Raw genomic sequence first — 22,332 nt, forward strand, 5'->3', positions numbered from 1 at the left:
TGTGTGTGTGTGTCATATACACACAATGGGATATTATTCAACCATAAAAAGAATGAAGTCTCGCCATTTGCAACAACATGGATGGAGCTGAAAAATATAACACGTAGTGAAATAAGTCAGTCAGAGAAAGACAAATACCATATGATTTCACTCATATGTGGAATTTAAAAAGCAAAACAGACGAGCAAAGAGGAAAAAAAAGAGAGAGAGAGAGAAATCAAGAAATATTCTTAATTATAGAGAACAAACTGATGGAAGATGATGGAAGAATGGGTTAAAGAGGTGATGGGGATTAAGGATGGCACTAGTCATGATGGCCACTGGGTAATGTATGAAAGTATTGTAGCACCATATTATATTCCTGAAACTAATACAAAACAGTATATTAACAATTGGAATTATAAAAAAAATAAGGAAGGTAGGTTTTAGTTTTGAACAAAGTATTACAGAAGGCAAAAAAATGGCAGGACCTTATAAACCTTTATGATTTAGAATACTTGAGAGGGAGATAAAACTAATTTGTGTTCTTCATAAACTTGTTTACTATTAACTGAATGAAAATAAATTCTCAGTGTATAAGACTGTAAACAAAAGCATTTAAGTGGAATATCATTCTGTAGTACTATGTTTTAAGGGTGTAAATGCCACATTTGTTTTCTTTAAAAATCTTTAACTCTTACCTAAAAGTCATAATATGTCCATTGGCACAGAAACAGGCAAGGCAAATACTGTTACTCAATGCTACGATATCTCCACGAAGCACAAAAGAGGTCTCTGTAATGTTTTGCTTGTAAGCACAGTTCTGAGTTGGCAGTGAGATGACTTTTGCTTGCTTTTCAGAACATATCACTGCATACTGGTTTTCACTGATTTCCTGAGAAGAGGACGGGGACACGGAGACAGGCCGTCGTTTCTTTAATTTCTCCTTTTCATCTTTTTCTTCAGGAACATTGTGTTCTCTCCAGGATTCATATGCAGGTGGCACTAGGCAGCCTGTGGTATCCAGGAATGCCATTCTCAGGATCGCTCCTTTTAGCCTCAATATAGTACCTAAAATATGGAGGTTTAGTAGATAACAAATATTTTAAACCTTACAGCAAATAGGTCTATTCCAACTGTGACACATGGTAGCCATTCAAAAACATGTACAATGCATATTATACTGAAATTGTATACCAGCTTACTGAAGGGATTCAACCTTCAAGAATGTATCTGAATCCAGAAAAGAAATCAACATTATATGCCCCAACCAGATAAATACTGGGATGCCCAGAACTATGTCTTCTCTCTTATCTGACAAGTGTACCATCAACAAATTTGAGAGCAAGTGGATGGCATCTTAAGGTTGCACTGTCCAATATGGTAGCCACTAGCGACATGTTGCTAAGAGCCTCTGAAATGTGGCCTATCCAAATTGACGCATGCTGTGAGAGTAAAATACATGTCAAATCTGAAGACTTAGTACAAAATATAATTTAAAGTAAAATATCTTAATAATTTAAAAATAATGATGACATGCTGAAATGAAAGTATTTTGGATACACGGGGCTAAATAAAATGTTATTAAAATTAATTTCACCTTGTTTTTTTGTTTTTTGTTTTTTGTTTTTTTACTTTTTAATATGGCTATCAGAACATTCCTTATGTTGCTTGTCTTTCCAGGTTTTTTTTTTTCCCTATATACAGAAGATTAGTAAGATTACCATCACTATGTAACCTTTTCTAACAACTAGGCATACAGAACATACTCAAATATTTATTGAGCTGAATGAATAAATCAAACTGTTTCTTTAATGTAAAGATAGTTCATAGATTATCATTAAAATCATAATTACATTTTAAGTTCTAAGTAATGTTAAAGTCCACTGTATAAACAAGGGATACACTAATGAGGTACAATCATGTTTTTTTTCTATCTAAAACAGCATAAATTAGTAATGAAAACCAGATTTTTCAGTTATTTCCAGGTCAGGCTCCACATATATTTGATGAAATTTAATCTCCTTTTCAATATATGAAGGTCATAAATTCTTTCTTAAGATCTAATAAGTCACCTTTTCCCAATACTTTAAAGAAAACTAACATTTTAAGACTCCACATTTAGATATTAAAAACAGCCAACTGTATGATGCTTAAAAAATACTTTTTGCTTTTTCTCCTAAATATGGTATCATTCTTCTTGCTTACAGAACATAGCATTTTAAGGTACCCTAGAATGCATTAGAACAGTTTTTTTTTCATTTTCTAATGTAGTAATCATTTTAGACATGATCCTAGAGTTAAAAAAAAAATCCAAAACCTAAATGGCTGTATAAATAAACAATATTCTGGAATCTTTTTCCATGGATTCCTTCATTAAAAACAAGACTACATCTCCATTTAGTTTACATTTTAGAATTCTTAGATCAATTCAAAAATGAAAAGTGAAGGCTTCTACTAAATATAACAAGTCAGATCTTCAATATAAGTATAGCATGAAAGTATACTTACCACTTGGAGAGACAATTACTGGCTGAAGAAGCCTTTGCTCTCCTCCTGGGGGAAGGTTCAGTGCAATGACAAGCACTGTTCCCAATGTAGTACCAACCCATAAACATGGGGAGGGAGAGGAATCTGCCTTTCGAGTAAAAGTTTCACAGAAATGAAGAGCAGAGATTGCTTCTCGAGATTCTTTATCAATGCTGGTTACACTGGAACTCCGTGATCGGCTGAAGGAATTATCTTTTATATCTGAAATGATTTAAAATGATGTGAGATTGCCCAAGTTATAAAATATCATAAAAACTTGGCCAAATACTTAGTCTGCAAAAACACAAAACCTGTAGCATATTTTAGTTTTCTTTTAATTGAAAAGAAAAACAATTTACTCTTTATGTTAATTTTTTCCTTTGCTTAAAAATAAAATACAAACAGATAAATTCGCACTTCTCAGAAGTGAGCTGGGTGCATTCCAGTGAAGTTTTGTATGTGTGATCTGCATGGTTTTTAATGCAGCACTTTGTTTTGTATCCTGGTTGCTTTTCTAATCTTAGACCTTACCACCTTCTTTTCTCATGATGCTGTTTCTTCCTTTGGTAATATAACTTTATGGCTGGGTAGAATTAGAAAACTATGGGCATTTTCAGTTGTCTACATTTTAAAAATGCACTTAGAAGTAACTCTGATTCTACCTTTAAATTTGTTGAATGAAGAACTTTTTTTCAAATATGTCCACATGAAAGCCTTTAAGCCATAAAAATTTAGCCTTCATTTTTCTCAAAAGACATTTTAACTGTAATCAACATTCATCCAAGGCATTTTACATCAAAACATATTAACTGGCATCTGGCTTATACTTAATTGCATACCAGGTATAATCCCTTTATCTGGCTCTTTCTGTAATGACAGGGATACTTCAACATTAAACTAATAAACTCTCTCTTGTCTTCAGCTACCTTCTTCACTGTGGCCAACTGCAAATTTACCTTGAGCCTTGGCCTCTTTTCTCTTGGAACTGAATTTCCAAATTTATGGGAATTTTTTCCTCTTATGTCTCACTATGCAAAATCAAAATACATCATTTCCTCAAAGTTCCAAATTCTTCTAATGGCACTTATATTCATGACAATCTTGTTCTAGGGAACAACACTTAAAATGAGTTTCAATTTTGCTCTTCCCTTTCACTTTACCTATATATCTGATGGGATGCCAAGTCCTGTTATTTTATTCCAGTGTTATTTCCTTCTTTCCACTACCAATCAACCTCCATTACCCTTTGTTCAGGCCTTCATCACCATTCATCAAGACTGCTGATAATTCCCAAGTGGTCTTCCCACCTTCATTCTGTCAGGCTTCTAACACAACTCAATTGAATTTTATAAGGTACAGTCATATTTCTATCACTTCTATTTAAAAAATCTTCAGTGGTTCCTCTTTATTTGATCATGTTTAATATCTTACGCAAGTTTTTAAGATTCTCCACAAAATACTTCCAACTCTTTCCTGGCCCTATCTTCAGTGGGAATAAGCGGTGTCATTTATTGCTCACCAGACATTCCTTGCACTCACCTACTTCACACTTTTGCTTGTTATTTTCTTTCTGACTGGTTCCTGTGCCTCCCCCTTTTCTCGATCTGTCAAGATTGTGCATAATTATATGCCACTTAGGTACCATCACTTTCATGAAGTTTACCTTGATCCCTAAAACCATGTATGATTTTTCTCTACTTTGAATCTCGACAGCTTTTCTCTCCCATGGCACTAATAGTATATTTGTTCTGTAGTTCTTTCAGAGTTGTCTTAGGCCTACTCTAAAGTGACTCTAAGTTTCTTGAGTATAAGAGCTGTGTCATTTTTGATGCCCTACAGAGTTCAGCATAGTGCCTGGCTTAAAAAGTATCCAATAAATACTTGCTGAAGGCAGATCCATAGTTGAAAGTATCTAAAGGTGTGATACATTAAAATTTCCAGTAGTTTCTACTGTTCACATCTAATAAATAGTTCCTCAAATCATATGCTTTCAATGCTATCATGAAAGAAATGACTTCATGCCATAAAAGATAAAAAAAAAAAAAAACCACAGTCAAATCTTCTAAATTGTATTTTATTAAATAGAAAAGATATAATTGAATTCTAACTATACCCTCTAAAAGCTTTTGTAATCAAATTTAAATTCAGGGGCGCCTGAGTGGCTCAGCGGGTTAGACTCTTGATTCTCTTGATTTTGGCTCAGGTCATGCTCTGAGGGTCCTGGGATTGAGCTCTGTGTCTGGCTCTATGCGCAGGGGGGAGTTTATTTGTTTCCTTTTTCCTCTGCCCCTCACCCTGCTTCTATTTGCATGCACATTCTCTTTTTCTTTGTCTCTCTCTCTCCCTTAAATTAATAAATAAATCTTATAAAAAAATTTAAATTCATAAATTGACAAATATTTCCCCAAATAATAATTATAGACAACAAAATTTTGATTACAGTTAGCCTCTGAAAATAATAGAGTTACTAGTTATGGCAATAACATGGACAATTTCAGGGCAGCCTGGGTGGTTCGGCAGTTTAGCACCACCTTCAGCCCAGGGCTGATCCTGGAGACCCGGGATCGAGTCCCACGTTGGGTTCCTGCATGGAGCCTGCTTCTCCTTCTGCCTGTGTCTCTGCCTCTTTTTTTCTCTCTCTCTCTGTGTCTCTCATGAATAAATAAATAAAATCTTTTTAAAGGGATCCCTGGGTGGCGCAGCGGTTTGGCGCCTGCCTTTGGCCCAGGGCGCGATCCTGGAGACCCGGGATCGAATCCCACATCGGGCTCCCGGTGCATGGAGCCTGCTTCTCCCTCTGCCTATGTCTCTGCCTCTCTCTCTCTCTCTCTCTCTCTCTCTGTGACTATCATAAATAAAAAAAAAAAAAAAATTAAAAAAAAATCTTTTTAAAAAAATAACATAGGCAATTTCAAACTACAGTTCCTAAAAATGTTTTGTCTGTTTTGTCTATACTTCCTGTTAAAGATTTTGACATGGCAAAAAAAGAACTATTTCCTGTAAATGAAACAATTTTCTATAAGCAACAGCTCATTACTGGATGAGTATGTAATATTAAATATATAAGCTGATTCCAAATGTTAACTCTAAAGTTTTCAAAGTTATTTTAGTAAATTAATAGAAATTTTCCTTATTTAAGATTTTAAGTAATCTCTATACCCAACATGGGGCCCAAACTTACAATCTCAAAATCAAGAGTCTCATGCTCTACTGAGCCAGTCAGGCACCCCAAATAGTAGAAATTTTAGATGTAGTTCCCAATGATAAAAAAAATATTTGTTACTTTAATAAATCATACACATACCAGGTGATTGGACATATATTTTCAGTTGTGGCCCAGTGACAAAGATAGAAATCACTGAAAATTTGATAAAATTTGAAGGGCATCTAGGTGGCACGGTTGGTTAAGCATCCAACTCTTGGTTTCAGCTCAGGTTGTGCTCTCATGGTCATTAGATTGAGCCTCATGTCTGGCTCTGTATGCAATGCAGAGTCTGCTTAAGACTTGCTCTCCCTCAGCCCCTCCCTCTTGCCCTCTTAAATAAATAAATTTTTAAAAAATTAAAAAAGAAAATTTGGTAAGATGAATTTCATTATAAATTCATCTGTGTAAAAATTCATACTTTTCTCTATTAAAATTACCATAGGTAATTCACAACTATCTGTACTTCAAATGTAAATTCATAGGCCAAAAAAAACAGTGTTTTGATTTAATGGACTAATTTAACTATATAAAATTCAAAAACTACAACTGCATTTTATTATGACTTCTCTATAAAAGTTAGCTTACCAAAGAAACTCTTGAGTTTAGTTTAATATGTGAAAATGAAGTGAACCTGTATCAATCCTGAACTTACAAAATCCTATCTGCCTAGAACTGTTTGAAATAAAGTTAGAATTTTTAGTAGTTCATGAATTACAACTTGGACTGACTATTGTTAAATCAGATGTTGTGGACCTTTGTGGCTTGAATTTTAGAAATTGGGTAAGCTAAACAAATGGAACAGAAATTTTAATTTAGATTGTAGTAATAAGAGCAGAAATGAAAATAGCTACCACTAAGCAAGGCCTACCATGTGATATACACTCTCATAATACTTTACATTTATCATTCTATTGAATCCACAAAACAAGTGAAAAGTTTTATTATTTTAATTTAATGAATAATAAAATAGACAAAGCTAATCAGTGGAAGAGTCAGAACTTGTGTCATGTCCAAGTCCAAAACTTTCTCAGGCAACTCCAGATAACAAGGAATTAGTCAAACCACCAAAATACAAGGGAGGGTTTTGGTTATTATTGACAATAGTTTTTAAATACAAAAATATATTTGAACATGTGATGTTACTGGAAGCTCTGAAATCAGGTAAAATTTGTTGTTAATTCTTCCATCCAGCTGTAGGTGTTACAAGCATGTTATAAAATCACTATTATGTTACTCTCTGGATGCCTAGAACATTTTAGTTGCATGTATTACCCTCTTCTTTCCACATAGAAACTTATATAACAACATTTTATTCCCCCCATCAAAACATAAAGCCAAGAGAGTAAACTAGGACATAAGACTAATTCACAATAAGGTATAAAAGTCTATTTTTTTTCTTCTAGTTTGATACTAGAAAAGTAACATCAGAAATCTAACAATGTCACGCATGCGACTGGGCCACAAAATGCAGCATGGTGAAGTTATAGTCAAAGTGGAGTGCTACAAGATTTCTTCACAAGCCAAAGTGATTTCTAGTTACAGAAGGTTCCAGAGCTAGCCCAATAGCCTCAGATGCTTTAGGACCATCTGGTAGCTTGAGCCTATCAATAAATAGAATTGTTTTTCCCCATTGACTCCCCAGCCAATGTAAAACAATTACCAGATAAGAATCTCTGTCAAAAAATAGTTCAGCAGTATAATGACTTGAAGGGAAAATTACTTGAGACTGTTCCAAGGTATGTATCAATCAGTTGTAATTGGCTAAGGGCACCGAAATACATTGGCATGTAAGCTAAAACATGAACTGAATAAAGATGATTTATATAAAAGCATGGAATATATATGCTGATTGAATTACTTATATAATTTATAAGTGTAATATTCTTTTTAAAAATAACTATGGCATTTTTTTTTACTAATTTTAAAAGTACTTTTACATGTGTCTTCTCAAATTCTTAAGATACTAGAAGATACAAAACCATTTTAACTAGCAGTATTTAGTTATTAAAATCACAGGCCTCTGAGAGTGATGAAAACTTTGCCCCTCAGATACGCTTGGTTTCAAATTGTATCTTTCATTTATATAGTGGAAGGAGCGATTTCCTTCTCAAAATATATGTTATCATATGTTCTAGGGTTAATTCTTTTTCCCGTAACACCAGTGTTACTACAGAATTCTACTAAATTGTTTTTCTTATGTTCAGGAACAGAACCTTGTACTGCTGACAATGGAAGATTATGCTTACTCACTGATAATCATACACTAACTGAGATAAGAATCTGATTTGGAAATGCTAAATTAGTACAGTGAAATGGACAACACCTAAGTTTGCATTATGCATAAAAAGGCAGTTAAGGAATCTAGAGAATAAACAGTGAGATGATGATGGGGGCGAGCAAATGTAAGGGAGGAAATCTAGTTATTTCTAAGACAAAGGCAGGTGAAATCATCTTTACCTAGTCTACTTTTTATTTAAAGGCAATCAAATTTTCTGAAATTGAAAAAAAAGTGAGTTTAAAAAGAAAGCTTTCTTTATTTTTATCTTTACTGAAATGTCATTTGTCCCTATTCTGTGTTTTCAGGGAGCTGTTTTTGAGCCGAATATAAAGCAAAAGGAACATGTAAATATATTCATTCTCCTTTCCTAGATTAGTTGCATAGACAGTACTACAGAAAAAGAAACTTCCCAACTTATCACCAAAAATAATGATTCTTGATATGAGAAATTTATTGTAATACAGAAAACTAATTTATTGTGAAAACGTTAAATTCTTGTAAGTTTATAAAGTTCAAATAAGCTTTCAGATGGTTAAATGAGATATAACAACAAATTAATCTGAAATTGCACAAATTTTAGTCTTATGCTCAATCTTGTTTAAAGTATGAAAGCTGAGAAAACATGTAATTTCTGTTAGCTTGAATTTATAATCTTTTATAATTTATAGATGCCATTCTAGAGGGTTAATCCTTAAACACCTTAGTCATTTTAAACTTGATTTCTGATTTCTAGTCTACGGTAATTCTAAATCTTTTGATTTCCTTATCTTCCCCTTGAAGGGAGTTTAACTACAATGGATTTTATTTATTTATTTATATTACTTACCTAAGTCGGGCTTTAGGTCAGTAGGCAAGCTTAACTTCCTTGACATCTTTGCTGAAAAATAAAATGCATTTTTAAAGTTCTGAAGAATATTTGATTCATATTTGTTAATACCAACTGCTCTTCCAGATAGCAGTAAATACTTTTATTACTAAATCTAGATGCTAAGATAATTAAAACATGATTAATAATATTATGGGTGGAAAGTAAATCTTGTTTCAACTTTTTAAAAAGTTTGTACTTACTTGATGTAATATCTGTGTGCTTGAAGCTGTTACTTCAAGAAAACTTTTTAATTCTATTAATTATTTCTTAGGTTCACAAGAAAGGGTTAGTCTTTTCTGAGAAGCAGAGTCATTTCTCAGAAGGAAGGTGTTGCAAGTAAGGCCAATAGAGGCAGAAGACTGAGTTTGGGTAGTTGATATAATAAAATCTTTCCAGTTCCTCAACCTCATAGCTACTGGGTTCATTTTTTTTTTTTTTAATCTCTAGAATATAGGACAACCTCTATCTAAGATTAAATTTAAGTATTTGATTGTATCATACAACTATATGGATTTGTCTCTTCTTCATGTAAGTTAATACTTCTACTTATACGTCAATGGAAAAACAGAGTCATACTCAATCTAAAATTATGGGATTTACAAAAATGTAAACTATCTCTATGTCATTTCTATTTAGCATCAGAATAAAAAAGACTGTATAAACTTACTGGAATTCACTTTCCATCCTCAAAGTCAGTTATTGCCTTAATCTAGGAAGTGATTTAAAGTTAGGAGTTGTTTAACTATATGATGTTAGTGGCAGTGCATGCGTAACAGAATAGTGCTTCCTATGTACAATTTTGAACAAGCACTTGTTTGTTAATACACGAATGCATATATTGGGTTAAATTTTGGGCTGTTAAGAGATATTTAAAGCACAGACCCTGCTAGTCCATAAGGGCGCCATGTAAACAAAGAAATCCAGTCATAGTATATAACTTCCACATCTAAAAAAATGACAAATCCAGTATTAGGAAAGAGGCATTAGGCAAACTGAGAAGGGATGGGGGAATCAAGTTCTCATTTCTAAGCTTCATCAATCTAATTATCCTTTAATGAAAAAAAAAATGAGTCAAATATACAATCAGTCCTATCCCATTTTCACCCAGAAATAATTAGTATCAGTCAAAAGATAAAATAAACTAAACTAGCCAATGAAATCTGTGGTTAGTTGCTTTTATATAAATGGTTGCAATTGTATTTAATATTCAATTCCCTAAAATTAGAAGATATCATACCCCCAAAACTATCTTCTAAAATGCAATATTAAACACTTTCAAAAGAATTGAGGTTTTCACCAAATATCATGGGTACAACATACACAGACTGATAAATAATATCTATACGATATTATATGTTATCTGAAACAGAAAAATCAGTCTGGTAGAGTCTAAAGACATTAATCAGATGATGTGGCTGCCTCTCTAGACTTCAGTATTCTGCTTTGATCCAGCTATTCTTTCAGGCCAGTGATTATCAAAAACTTGAATGTATACTCCAATCACCTGGTGATCCTATTAAATAAGATTATGATTCTATACTCCTGGACTAGGGCCTGAGATTTTACACTTCCAACAAGCTCCCAAAAGATGCCAGTGCTGCTGCTCTATGAACCAGTTTGAGTAGCCAGGTCCCTAGACTAAAAGAAACTTCAGGATAGGATCAAAACTAATTGAGCAAACCTAGCATGCATATGCAGTTAGTCCATAATTAACATTCCCTGAACAAGCTTTAATAAATAGTTTCTAAATGTAGAAGGGTAAAGAATAGTGGTTGGGACTGGATTTGGCATCAGGTCAAACCTGAGATGGAATCCACTTCAACTACCAGATGTGTGACCTTAGGCCAATCACTTTGCCCTTAAACCTGAAATTTCCTCATTTGTTAAGTAAGGATAGATAGATAGTAACACCAATTTCATAACTGTGAAGATTATACAAGATGATGTAAGCAAAGCACTGAACAGAATACCTGACATACAATATGGATTTGATAAATGTTAGTTATTAATAATAAACAAATGAAACAATTTCTAAACGAACTATAAAATGCTATACAAATGAACTACTAATACACTTGTAAACAACCCAATGTTCCTTTATTCTAATTCTATGATAATACTCCAAGTAACTAAAACAAGAAAATTGGAAACAACAACAACAACAAACCCTTAGGACATTAAGTATAGAAGAGTATGCTATACACCGCTGTAAGTTCAACCTCTTTTAAGTTTGTTTCAAAAAGTAAATTCAATATACAGCTATAATAAAGAAGAAATAAATAATATACAAGCTATTTCAAGTTTATTCTTCATTAATGAGAATAAAGTAAATATTTTGTTAGAAATGTATTCTTTAAAGATTTTATTTATTTATTAGAGACACAGAGAATGAGAGAGAGAGAGAAGGAGGCAGAGACACAGGCTGAGGGAGAAGCAGGCTCCATGCAGGGAGCCTGCTTATGGCAAGAGGAAGAGCAAAAGGAGGACGTGGGGAAGTATTTAGCTCCTGGGCATTCCTCACTGTATTTGTATTTTTCTGCTGTCAGGTTCTATAGATCCCGGGTCTCCAGGATCACGCCCTGGACTGAAGGCGGCACTAAACTGCTAAGCCACAGGGGCTGCCCTAGAAATGTATTTTTTGAAGCTTTCACTCAATAACCATATACATATTCTTGCCAAAAAATTTCACTAGCATGAAATTTCCTTCTGAATTTCTTAAGTGTATGCTTTCAATCTCCTTCAGCATTTTATACTAGAAATTCTTTTATATAAATTCTCAAATATTTAAAAAATGTAGGTTAATCTTTCCCGTAAAATACAACTTTTTTGGTCTAACATCTAACACTACTTAATTTCTTTATCATGTTAAAAAGAAACCCTGAATATAACTAACTTCTGAATCATTCTTCACTTGGTCTAATTTTGACATTTTATTGAGGTTTTAAAATCACACGCAAAAATGCGTAGGCAGATCTTCTGACTACAGTAACTACTCTTTAACTGTCACAAAATGATTCAATTATAGGGTCTAATATTTCTTCCTAAAACACTCTGTAATGAGACCCACAACTTGACCATGAACTCAATTATAGTATTCAAAAGATAAGATATTTAAGCCACACTGCTGTAACACTTTGACATAATTTTAAGCAATCTCCTTGAACAGAGAACTTGAAATGACATGTGTTAAAGGATTAACCTTTGCTATTTTGTGTTAATTTCGCTTACCAATTAATATTATAAAAAAGAGAAATAACAATTTTAATGAATAGAGAAACATTTTTGTTACACTAGAGGTGGGGACCAGGAGAGTGGGATACTTATTAATCTATAAAACATTTATTGGGCACTTGCCAGCCATGTGCCAGAAGGCAGGGATTTCCTGCCCTCTAAGAGTTCAGTCTACTGAAGGAATGAAATAACTCCACTGCACTGTATCAAATACTAACAGATGTAAGCAAAAGGTGTCAATTAGAGTACGCTGAATTTATAACTTTCTTACCCTGCAATACTCATCTAACACCATGAGATATGGAGATAAAGCCAGTAAAGAATAACTCAGACACCATACATTTTCACACAACTGTGTGTTCCTCACTTATTTGTTGACCATATTTATCTTCTGGTGTAAAATTTACATACAAATGAACAAATCTTAAATATACATTGTTTTGATAATGCACACACCTAAGTAACTCAACCCTTCACATGATATAGAAATTCGTCAACATCCAAGAAAGGTTATACCTAGTCTTCCCAATCAAATCCTGTCCTCATCCTTAGAAATATCCATTGGTCTGATTTTATTTTCTCACCACAAATCAGTTTTGCCTATTCTAGAACTTCATATGCATGAAATTACACGGTAGAAACTGCTGTGTAAGGCATCTTTCACTTGGGACAATGTTCTTTATCTTCTTCCCAAAATGTTTTAAAACTTACATTTTTTCTTCAATATATAGAATTAGAATTTTTAGATGAAAAACAGTTTCAATCAAGAGATTCACAGGCATTAATAGATTAACATCTTCTGTCTCATCCCATATGCATTTTACCTTTAAGCTTTTTCGAATTGTGTGTTCTTTAAAGAATATTTGGAAAATATAGAAACAGAAAATAAGGCCATCGTGAATGCCCATAATCAAGAGGCAAGACGCTTGCATATTTCCTACTTTTTAATATCTATTTTATTTAATACACAAATCTGTATCCTGCTTTATTCCCCATTACTAAAAGAAGTATTTTCTCACATCAGTTGTTATTATTTTAATGGCTGCATATTTATATGAACACTTACTGAATAAGGTTTTTTCTAATACCTAAGACAATAAAAGTGTATGAAAATATTTTCATATATTTTGATTATTTCCCTAGGATAGAGTACTACAGGGGACAATCATTTCTAGTACAACTTTCCCCAAACCCCAAGGTCTTCTCAAGTATGTCTCTAAGAAGTAGCTTGTTTTCCTTTTTAAAGTTTAAAAGAAAGGCATATGAGCATATTTCACAAACTTCTGTTTAGCTGAAGACAGAGAAAAACATGCCATCTGAGAAAATCTGGTAAGATGTACAAGTCCCAGCTCACAACTATATCCCCTCAAAACTCAAGTCATTCAATTTTCTTATAGCATTGTGTGTAGCTGAGAAATCTAGAGCCAGACTGATTATTGTCTACCTTTGAATGTAACTTGTCTATTTTATGGCAAGGGGAAGAGCAAAAGGAGGACGTGGGGAAGTATTTAGCTCCTGGGCATTCCTCACTGTATTTGTATTTTTCTGCTGTCAGGTTCTATAGTCCTTTCTTCTGTAGTCTCTATCCAGTGATAGAGACTCATCTGGGTAATTTTATCGTATCAGATACTGAACTTTCAGTACAAGAGCTTTCATGTTATTCATTATAAAGTTGCTATTTTCTCTCTACTGCTGCTATTCTCTGTTTATTATGACTATTTTTTTCTTTTCAGTAGTAAAACATATTTTAGCCCTACTTTAAAAATCCTTGTCTGCTAATTTCAGCATCTAGGTTGTCTTGAAATCCGTCTCTACTAATTGTTTTATTCTTAACTATAGGTCACATTTTCCTACTTTTGATTTTGAATCTTTATTTCACATGCCTACTAACTTTTGATTGAATGCTGGACCAGAGTGGATAATGTGTTGAAGGGAGGCTGTATTATATCCTCCATCTTAGTAGGTATTGAGATTTGCTGTGCTTTGCAGTTAAATTACTGGTGGATCCTTGGTTTAATCAGGTTTGGTTTTATTCTTTGCTAGGGTGGGTCTATTTCAGTTTGAATTTAGTTCTAGGATATGGCTTTTATGCTAAGACGTAATCATGACTTTTCAAGAGTGGTCTTTCTGGGATATCCAGAATGGCCAAGGTGTTCAGCAAGGTCTAATGGCAACAATTCCTGGTATGGCATGACTGCTGATACCCTTGTCAGCTCTCAGCCTCATAGCAGATGGTTGCTGCTAGGCCTTATAGAGTCTTGCCCAGCTTTAGACTGGAATTGAGTTAAATCTCACAGACTTTTAAGAAAATCCCCCCCTCCCTATCTAGTACACTATTCTCACAAATTCTAGTCACTTAAGCAGCCCAGAAATCCAATCTCTGCCTCCTTAGCTTGATCAGACTGCAGCTCCTCTTGAGTTCTACCCATCCTGCACTGCAACAGGAAAGTGTTCCATGGCAGAAAGCGAGGGAGGTCATGGGGCTCATGTTATATTTTTCCTTTCTCTCAAGGATGGTAGCCCTGGACTGCTTGCTGCAATGCCTAGAAAGAAGAGCCCATCCATTTTGACTAGTTTTACAGATGTTTTTTGTGGAAAGCTAAGTCCCAAACCTAAGGTCTGAAGTTGAAGTTTAGATCATATGTTTTTATCTTTTGATTTTGTGACTTCTAGGGAATATACTTGTTTTCAGGTCTGTTTAATCACCTCCTTGATGGCAGGTCCACAAGAGGCAGGTTGACATCTAGAGAACCTGTAAGTCCTCCTAGTGTATACTCTGTATCCTGGATGAAGCAGTCGCACACTTTATCCAGCAATTATTGCTGGCCATATTTTTACTTCTTAGGAGTCTCAGAAGCACTTGCCAACCCAGTTACCTTGTCAGCAGATTTCATTGCATGTTTTAAAAAAAATTCTGATCATGCTTTGAAGCTACTTAATTCCCACTGAAGCTTTCAAATGGAAGACAATTTGAATGAATTCTTGGAAGACAAATAGTCTGTTTTTCTCTTTTTCAACTGTGTATTCTCCAACTCTTGCTCCTTGTACTCAGTATCTTCCTTGTTTTGAAATTTTTTTGTCACTAGTGAAAAAAAACTAGCTCTCTTTCCCTATGCCTCTGTCCACAGCAGAAATGGTGGGGTGACAATAAGGTTTCTTCCATCTAAAGAAAACTGGTATCAGAGATATGTTTTGGCAGGCCATACACTTGAGCCTCTGCTCTCTTCTTCTTCTTCTTTTTTAAAAAGATTTTATTTATGTATTTATGAGAGACACAGAGAGAGGCAGAGACATAGACAGAGAGAAGCAGGCTCCATGCAGAGAGCCCGACGTGGGACTCTATCCCAGGTCTCCAGGATCACGCCCTGGGCCAAAGGCAGATGCCCAACCGCTGCTCTCTTTTATAAACTGCAATGAAGATAAACTAACTGGTTGAGTACTAAAGAGCTGCATTTGCTTGGTAGGAATTAATGAAGTGATGCATGATGACAGCAATCATGTCTGCAATGGTAGTTTCAATACAAAGGAAAGAAACAAATCTCAAGAGCACTGTTTGGACCATGGTACCATAGATGACAGTTTTGTCATGGCTGATACTTGTTAGTTCTTTGCAACAGTACAAATCTTTGTAAAGTTTCCCAATTATGGAGATTCATATTGCTTCTATGAAATTAAACAGATATTTTATAATTCTCCTTTAATTTTTCTATCTACTGTGTTCCACATCTTATTTTTCTAAGGAAGGTTTCTTAAGGGAAAACAGAAATACAACTTCTGCTTTTTAGAATGTGACATTCATAGTAAACAGTACACAATAACAAGTAAAAGGACTATTACGGTAGTATGAAGATGCCAAAAAACCAAAACTTTGTTTATACTGAGGTTTGATAATTAAAATAAAGTGACAATATCACTTTTTACCGCCTGCAGAGATCCAATGCCACTCTTTCAAAGCAAAATGTTGAAATGCATGCCTATTAGATTTTTAAAAATCAGAATAGTAAAAAGACTGAAAATCAGCTTATATGGTATGGCAAAGATCCAAGGCGAAAGTGGGACCAAGAAGTAGAAATCCTTGCCACTTATCACACATTATTTTAATAGCCATTAGAACTAATAATATCAATGTCTATCTCCCATGTTACAATATAAATTACATGAGTTTGGAGATAAAATTTATCTTGCAAAATACTGCATTTGTGTATGTATATAGCACTTAAGGTGTGGTCAATGAGCATGGTGATAAGTGCATAAGTAAATGAATCAACACAAACTGTCATTGGAATTTTACTTCTACATAAAGAAGCTGAATTTTCTCACAAATGATATGAAGAAAAAAAGAGGGCAAATTAAACACAGGCCTATTCATCAGAAAGATCACTTTTGAAATTTGGAACACATAGCCATTACTTGGAGTGGAGAGGAATCTTTAAATCATCTCTTAAGATTCGGCTATAACAAGTTCTTTTAATTCTTGAACTCCTATAGCTTTAGTCTTCAATATTTTTCCAGTTTCTATTTGCTTTCCATAAATTCATAAAACTTTATGCCTAGGATATCATAATAAACTCTGCATTTTCTACAGAATAAACCCCTAAGTGTTATAAGCTGAATTGTTCCTCCAAAATTTGTATGTTGAAACATTAACCTTCAATTCCTCAGAATGTGAGGTATTTAGAGACAGGGCCTTTAAAGAGGTGATTTAAGCTGAAATTATAAGACCATTAGGGGCAGACCCTCATCCCATCTGACTGGAAGAGGAAATTTAAACACACAAAGACCACAGTTGCACCTGCATAGAAGGAAGACTATGTGAGACTCAATGAAAAGGTAGCCATCTACAAGCCAAGGAGAAACCAAACCTTAATATCTTAATCTTGGCTTCTAGTCTCCAGAACTACTCCAAAGGAAATACCTTTTTGTTGTTTCAGTCACCCAATCTGTGGCATTTTGTTATGGCAGCTAATAGCAAACTAATACAAGTAACGGTAGAGCGTAAATTGCCACATTAATAGTATTTTTGGTGGAAAAAAAAATTTTCACCAGCTGGTGATTTAGCCAGCTGGACTAAGCTTAGATGATCACAGCTTTGTTGGCAACATCCAAAGCATCATAGTCAGGAGCCAGCTGAACATATGCCTTCTTCTCTCTATTGAGCTGGATCAGGGTGTTGATCTTGGCCACACCAATGTCATAGAGCTGCTTCACAGCTTGTTTGATCGGGTACTTGCTGGCTGTGGCATCCACAATGAACACAAGTGTTGTCTTCTGTTTTCTTCATGGCTGATTCAGTCATTAGAGGGAACTTGATGATGGCATAGTGGTCAAGCTTGTTTCTCCTGGGGGTGCTCTTTCAAGGATATTTGGGCTATCTTCAGAGATGTGGTGTCTTGGGCTGTCAGAAGGCAGGTGATGTATGGATCTTCTACTTCTTTTTTCTTTTTTTTGTTACTGTGGACATCTTTCAGTACTTCTTACTTGGCCTTCAAAGCCTTTGCTCTGGCTTCAACTCCAGGAAGTGTCAGAGGCTTCCTTCCTCCCTTCAACGCCATCTTCATGAAAGGGATCACTACATTAACAGTTCTACTCAAACGATACTTGACAAAGAAATTATTTCAGTAATTTAACTTTAATTTGGACTAATTTACTTTACTTTTGGAATCAAACATAAGTTATTTCTAGAAAGACCATTTTACATTCTTCCAACTTAAGAAAAAGTTCAAGGAGAAAGAATTGCATTTACAGGAAGTACTGAAATATAAAAGACAAACAGATATTGCTGAGATTTTATTATGAAATTTGACAGAAGATACATTCTGAAATAAAATTAAAATCCAATACACACTATGCCATACTCTTCAGATGTTAGTAATCCTGAAAGAGAAAAAGAATTTGTTAGAAAACCTCAGACGAGTATAATGGTTTTAAAGTGCTTGTGAAATTCAGTTCTTCACAAACGAAGAGTAATTTTACCTGTAAAAATGGTATTGCTGCACACTTGACTCATCTTCTCTCTCAAGATGAACTTCTATTCTTCCAATAGCCATATTGTAGATTAAATATAAAGATGAACTTCTAAAGGAGTAACAGCCTCACATTTGGGATTGAATATTGGGTAATGTAAAGTAGAAATATCAGTACTAATTTGAGTTTTATAATGAATTAGAACAATTTTATAATTTAAAATTTTGCTTAATCAATTTGATACATACCTTTTTATTCACATGGCAAATTCCAAATGGATCTCTGAGCATTTTTTTCAATTTGTAAATATAAAAGAATAAGGAAGACACCACAAGAAAAAGAAACCTTAAAGTATGAGAGTGGAGACATGCTATAGTAAAATAAGAGTCAAGAGATCTCGATTTTGGTCCTGACTAGGTCATTACTCTGGGGCATTACTTTGGATGTGCAATTTAACCTCTTTGAGGCTCAATCTCTTCTTAAAAAATAAGGGGGCTTAAGCAGATTTAAAACTGTAGGATTTAATGAATTAGCAATTGGAATATAATAACTAAGAACCTACTTAAATTGTGTTAGAACTCTTTAATTTAAAAAAGGAATTATTGGGACTCATGTAAAAGAGAACTAACAAAAACAGTACTTGGACTAATGACCATTACCATCATTTAAATTGACTTCAAAAATTGCTTCAGTTTTTGCTAAAAAAAGAAAATTAGTCATTACCCAAGTAACTCTTAACCCAGAATCTGAGAGATTAAAAGGACCATGGAGGTACAATCCTTCCTAGGTTTATAAATGTCATCTGGAGAATATTATAGTGCCTGGAACTTGGGAGGTGCTCATTGAACAGAGCCATGATTTTTATTTGTTTTGGCACAGTTCTCATTAAAGTCATTAAAGTTTTGAATGTTTTATTTTAATCTCTAGAATTATTTCCCCCTCATAGCTTCCCGTAATCATTTCTTCTATCTGAAAATTAGTAATATTATGGGACATGGGCAGGGCTGTAGACTACAGAATCCAGCTAGAAATCCACTTTCACAAAAAAAAAAAAAAAAAAAGAAATCCACTTTCACAATGAAATAGAATCACTGAAATAGAACCAACAAACTTTAGAAAAGGCTGATCATGTAGTTTTAAAATCTACCAAACAATGCTAGCATCTGCACCATATTTTATTCACAAGGTATCATAAAAATTTGATTAACACTTTAATAAAGACATTCATTTTAGGACTATTCTTATATAAACTTAATAAATAGTTTTACAGAATTTCATACTTCCAAAGTTTTATAAAATATAAATAAGCAAATCAGAATTGGTAGCCACTCTTATTTTCTAAATAATTTACAGAAATGGTTAGCACTATAGGAAAGATTGATTTTGGAAATGCTGGTCATTAAGATTTTACTAACAAAAATTAATCATCAAGTATGAACAGACAAAACCAAGTCACTATATGTGTATTACATGAATGTACCTTTCTTTAGGAATGTTGCAATTGCATTATATTCTGTTTTATTTTTGCTGTTAAACTCACAAGACTAAAGTTATGCCTTTTTAGGCTGCTATTCTTATGCAATACAAAGAAGTCACTGTTGATATCATTTACCGGAGTTAGCTGTCAGCCGGGAAACAATGAAGCTAAGTTTTGGGTAAATGGGTTAGGGGCTCTACTGGTCACTGTAGTTACTTTCCTTCAGTCTGGTCTTTGAAAAAAGTAGACTTCCAGGCACTATATATTATGTTTGATCTGGTGCTGGGGAAGAACTTAACAGGAACCATATTTTTTCCTAAGTTCCTATGTAGATAGAACAGGACCATTACCAGAATATCTAGTTAGAAATCATACAGTGGACTTGGTTTTGAATCCTTACAGACTTTGGTAAATTGTCTTAAGAGGTAATAGTACAGTGTTGAAAGGACAAATGGTGAAGTCAGACTACTTGGGTGGGAATCCTGGCTCTGTCATTTGCTAGCTGTGTAACCAATAGATACATTACTTATACTCTACCTCTCCATTACCTCATCTGTAAAACAGATGAGAAGTAATAGTAAGTCCCTCACTGTAGTTACATTGAATAAATAAAAAATATTATTTATAAAGGGCTGGCATGGTGTCAGAAGAATTGTAATTGTTAAATGTGTGTGTATGTGTGTGTGTGTGTATTTTTAAACTGTTATCTTAGTTATCTCAGCTGTACTGTCAGGTAGTAATAAAGGGGTTGATTTTCAAGCTTGGGTTAGAGCATTAAAGTAAGAATGACATTTTGCATCTCACCCTTCCAATATTGGTAGCAATTACCTTAAAAGAAAAGGTGAAGCTGCAAGACATTTCAGTCAGCCTTCCCAGCAAAGTGTCTTTCTTACTAGTGTCAACCTTGAGGGCCTAGGCTTAATTCTTATGTCCTCCCTTATTAGGACACTTCATCACTACATTATAGTTGAAGCTATAAATGTTTATAGACTGAGGAAGAGAGAGGTGGTCATTTTATGAGGCCCAGGAGACTTCAGAGCAAGTACAGGACTGGCTGATAGGGAACACAGTGAGCTCAGAAGGCTCAAGGAATCCTACCACTCTTGACACCATAAACTTTACATAGAAAGCACAGGACATTCTATGTATTTTTTTTCTGATATTTCACTGATATTTTATGTTAACACTTATTACAAAACTCGACATTAATGTAAAAAAAAAACCTCATTTTTTCAACTGTAAAAAAAAAAGTCTAAAATGGAGCAGTCTCCATTTGAATGAAGAAAAAAATCGAGAATTGAGTTTTCCTTGGATCTATGTTGAGATTAAAAACCACTCTGAAAGATTACCACTAAAACCAAACAAAGTTATACATAAAATAGGAAATAGAGCAGTAATTTCTGAGGATGTAAAATAATTAAATATAACTGTATAAGTAACCTGAGTTTAAAAAACTGAATAAAGTTAACATGTTTCCCAGAAACCATAAATATAAAAATTGGCATGACAAAAAGAAAAACTTGCCAATAACATAAAAAGCAAGAACGTTACCAAAGAACTTCCAATAATGTTCTTAGTCTAAGAAATGTGTTAACTGAAGACTTTCAAATATTCAAGCTCAGATGTTTCACGTTACATATTCTATTCAAAACACAGAAGAAAGAGAGGAACTAGTCACCACATTTAACAAAGCAAATACAACCTCGAGGTCAAATATGGGGCAGAGAAATTATTTCTAAAACTGTAATTATATACAAGGTTCCTTTCATGCAAGGTAAAATTCCCATATAATTAAATTCTAAAAGTTCTTTCATTAATAAGTGTATGTAGGAAAGTCCCTTCTAATTTTTTACATTATATGACAGTAAGTACCATTAAGACAAAATATTTTAAAAATTTGATTGAAAAAATATTATGCTATAGTGCTAGTATATAATTAAAGCAATTTAACTATTACCAACTGATTCACTATAAAACCACAAAAAGATAATCATTTCCCCATTTATGAAGAGCCCATTGCCCAAGAATAAACCATCTTATTTAAATAATGACCAGAGGTGCTAATAGTCAGCCAACGTTAATATGACTTAACAGGGTTCAATTTACAACATGTAGACAATATGGATGCTACTTCTGTTAAATTTTTGAAATTTAACTTTACATTATCATGAGAAAAGGTAAATCTATTTCAACTGCCCTGAAATGCATCTCATTTAATATAATTCAAGGAATGTATGGTAGGCATTTTTGAGAAAAGAACATAACAGTATAATAAGAATTTTAGATTTAAATCAAAGATTAAATTTATTCTCTTTTTGTAAAACAGTGCTTCTCAAGCCTTTAAAAATCTTCAGAGAATATTCAAATTTTTATGACCAACCAAAAAATCTTAAGAGATTGATTATGTCCTCAAAGTTTGATTATGTTTTGTCTTCCAAATTGGAATTTTAAATTTTAAACTGAAAATCTTGCACTAGGTAATTCATTTCAAAGTATATTCATAAAACCAGTAGAAAGGATTAATATAAAACACTATCAATCACTTTTACTTGTGTGTGGGAGGGAAGGAAGAGTTTTAAGAAAATTCCCATTTAAAAAAAAAAAAAAAAAGAAAATTCCCATTTAACTCAAGGATAGTGCAGATTACAGAATAAAAAAGTCAATATTTTAGAGAACTATTTCCTTGAAATTGAGGGTTTTGAAAATTTGAGAAAGATGAAATAAAGCTAGGAGAAAATACAAATAAAAAACCATAGAGGAAAAAGATCTCAAAATCTGGAAGTATAGAATTGTACTATTTA

The 22,332-nt window shown here is 33.6% G+C and overlaps 1 protein-coding gene across 4 annotated transcripts in view; it reads right to left on the minus strand.

Moving 5' to 3' along the window:
• The window catches only part of STXBP5 (syntaxin binding protein 5), a 165,408-nt gene that overhangs the window by 21,535 nt on the left and 121,541 nt on the right, over positions 1 to 22,332 (minus strand). For 3 of the 4 annotated variants that reach the window (XM_025997974.2, XM_025997975.2, XM_072718870.1), the window contains 3 exons: positions 8,818 to 8,868; positions 2,491 to 2,730; positions 681 to 1,050 (listed from right to left, as the gene is read on the minus strand). In XM_025997974.2, coding sequence (XP_025853759.1) covers positions 681 to 1,050; positions 2,491 to 2,730; positions 8,818 to 8,868 — 661 coding nt within the window. The remainder of the gene's footprint in view (positions 1 to 680; positions 1,051 to 2,490; positions 2,731 to 8,817; positions 8,869 to 22,332) is intronic. The other variant, XM_025997976.2, reaches the window with a different exon arrangement.

This window comes from Vulpes vulpes, chromosome 1 (genome assembly GCF_048418805.1).
Source record: "Vulpes vulpes isolate BD-2025 chromosome 1, VulVul3, whole genome shotgun sequence".
Taxonomy (NCBI): Eukaryota; Metazoa; Chordata; class Mammalia; order Carnivora; family Canidae; genus Vulpes; species Vulpes vulpes.